At 42.3% G+C, this 1,543-nt stretch overlaps 1 protein-coding gene across 1 annotated transcript; it reads right to left on the minus strand.

Annotated features, from left to right (window-relative positions):
- Nucleotides 1-1,138: 1,138 nt before the first annotated feature.
- Nucleotides 1,139-1,492, minus strand: LACBIDRAFT_310933 (uncharacterized protein; the record flags this gene model as incomplete). The annotated part of the gene is made up of 1 exon (XM_001891212.1): nt 1,139-1,492. The coding sequence occupies one exon, from the start codon at nt 1,490-1,492 to the stop codon at nt 1,139-1,141; it is 354 nt and encodes a 117-aa protein (XP_001891247.1).
- Nucleotides 1,493-1,543: the final 51 nt, after the last annotated feature.

Raw genomic sequence — 1,543 nt, forward strand, 5'->3', positions numbered from 1 at the left:
TCAGACAGACTTGCAAGTTGCAGACAAGAAATGGCATGAGCTTCGGGGGCCTGCAAAAAGTTGCCATGTTTGTGGCTGCATAGTCATTTCACAGCCACCTAGTCTCCGTTACTATCACAGGCTTTAGCGGCAGGCAAGCCTGCCTAGTCCCCAACTCTTTTTTTTCTTACATTGCAGCCACCCCTACTCCCTCTTCCTCCTTGCCTTCAATATAAGCAATGCACGACACCTCTGCACACATCCCAAACCTCACATGGATCCCCTCAAGTTGGAACCACTCCCAACACCTCCTCAGCCAACTTGCACTCCAATCTTGTGCATCCATCTGCATTGCCTGCACCTTTACCTCATTCTGCTATCCTGTCACCTAGCGTCACAGCACGGTTCCCGTGTTTCTTATAAGTATATGTAAATATATAATAGTCCTCCAACTTGACCAGTTCTGTTGATCTAGAATGTTCATTGCTCAAGTCATAGTCCTCCAACTTGAACAGTTTGGATTAACCATGTTCATTGCTGAACATGGTTTTGATCTATGATGTTCATTCCCCCAGTCATAGTCCTCCCAGGCAAAGGGGTTTTTTCTTATCCACAATATTCAAGTGCCATAAGAAAAAAATGGACAGTCAGACTGTTGCAGCCTTCATGGAAGCCATGCTAATGGTCTATGTATATCCTACAAACAGTCAAGGGAACACAGCTCCAGATGGTGGCTAAAACCCTAAAAATAGTAGAAACATCATCTGGAATATATGTCCCACATTACAGAAAATCACAAGTTTTTTTATTTAGAAACTGGGACCCCAGACACCCCTAGTGGCTGAAGAAATATATCCTTGGTCAACCCCAGCTGCAAAATATATCCTAAGTCCATCCCAGACCAGAAATATATTTCTACAGTGTGACAGTCACAATTCAGGGTCCAGGCATAAGAAATATATTTGGTGTCCATCTCAGTGAAGAAATATATTTTGGGGTGTGTGACACACTAGAAATATATTTGGTGTGACATTGGATGTCAAAATATATTCACGTAAAAGTGGAGATATACAAGCCCCAGGATATATACAATATAGATATACACCCTGACATTTAGTCCCGTAGTATTCATGGAGTTTGCAAGACTAATAGTCAGTTGTTAGTGGGTGACTGAAGTGGTATAGTAGCCACTGACACGCAAAGATGGAATTAAGAGCTTGATTGAGCTCCAAAATCTTTCACAGCCCTCACCATCAGTCAAGCCAAAGCCAATACATTTTCTTGGATGGTAAATGAGTTGGCAAGCCCATTGGTGACCATATGCATGGAAAACAGAAATTGCCCAGATTAAACGATCAAAGAATTCTTTCAAAAAGCCCCATTTGACACAACTTCGATGAAGTTGACAGCCAATATCATACAGTACACCCACTCGAGCAGTAGAGGGTAAATGATTGAAGAGACGCTCCAAAAGAACTAAAGCATAATGCTGCTTTTCACCAGCAGAAGTCATGTTCACAAGCCATAAAACCTGGTCATGTCAACAAACCATAGCCATTAGACC

Source organism: Laccaria bicolor, genomic scaffold, assembly GCF_000143565.1.
Source record: "Laccaria bicolor S238N-H82 LACBIscaffold_493 genomic scaffold, whole genome shotgun sequence".
NCBI lineage: Eukaryota > Fungi > Basidiomycota > Agaricomycetes > Agaricales > Hydnangiaceae > Laccaria > Laccaria bicolor.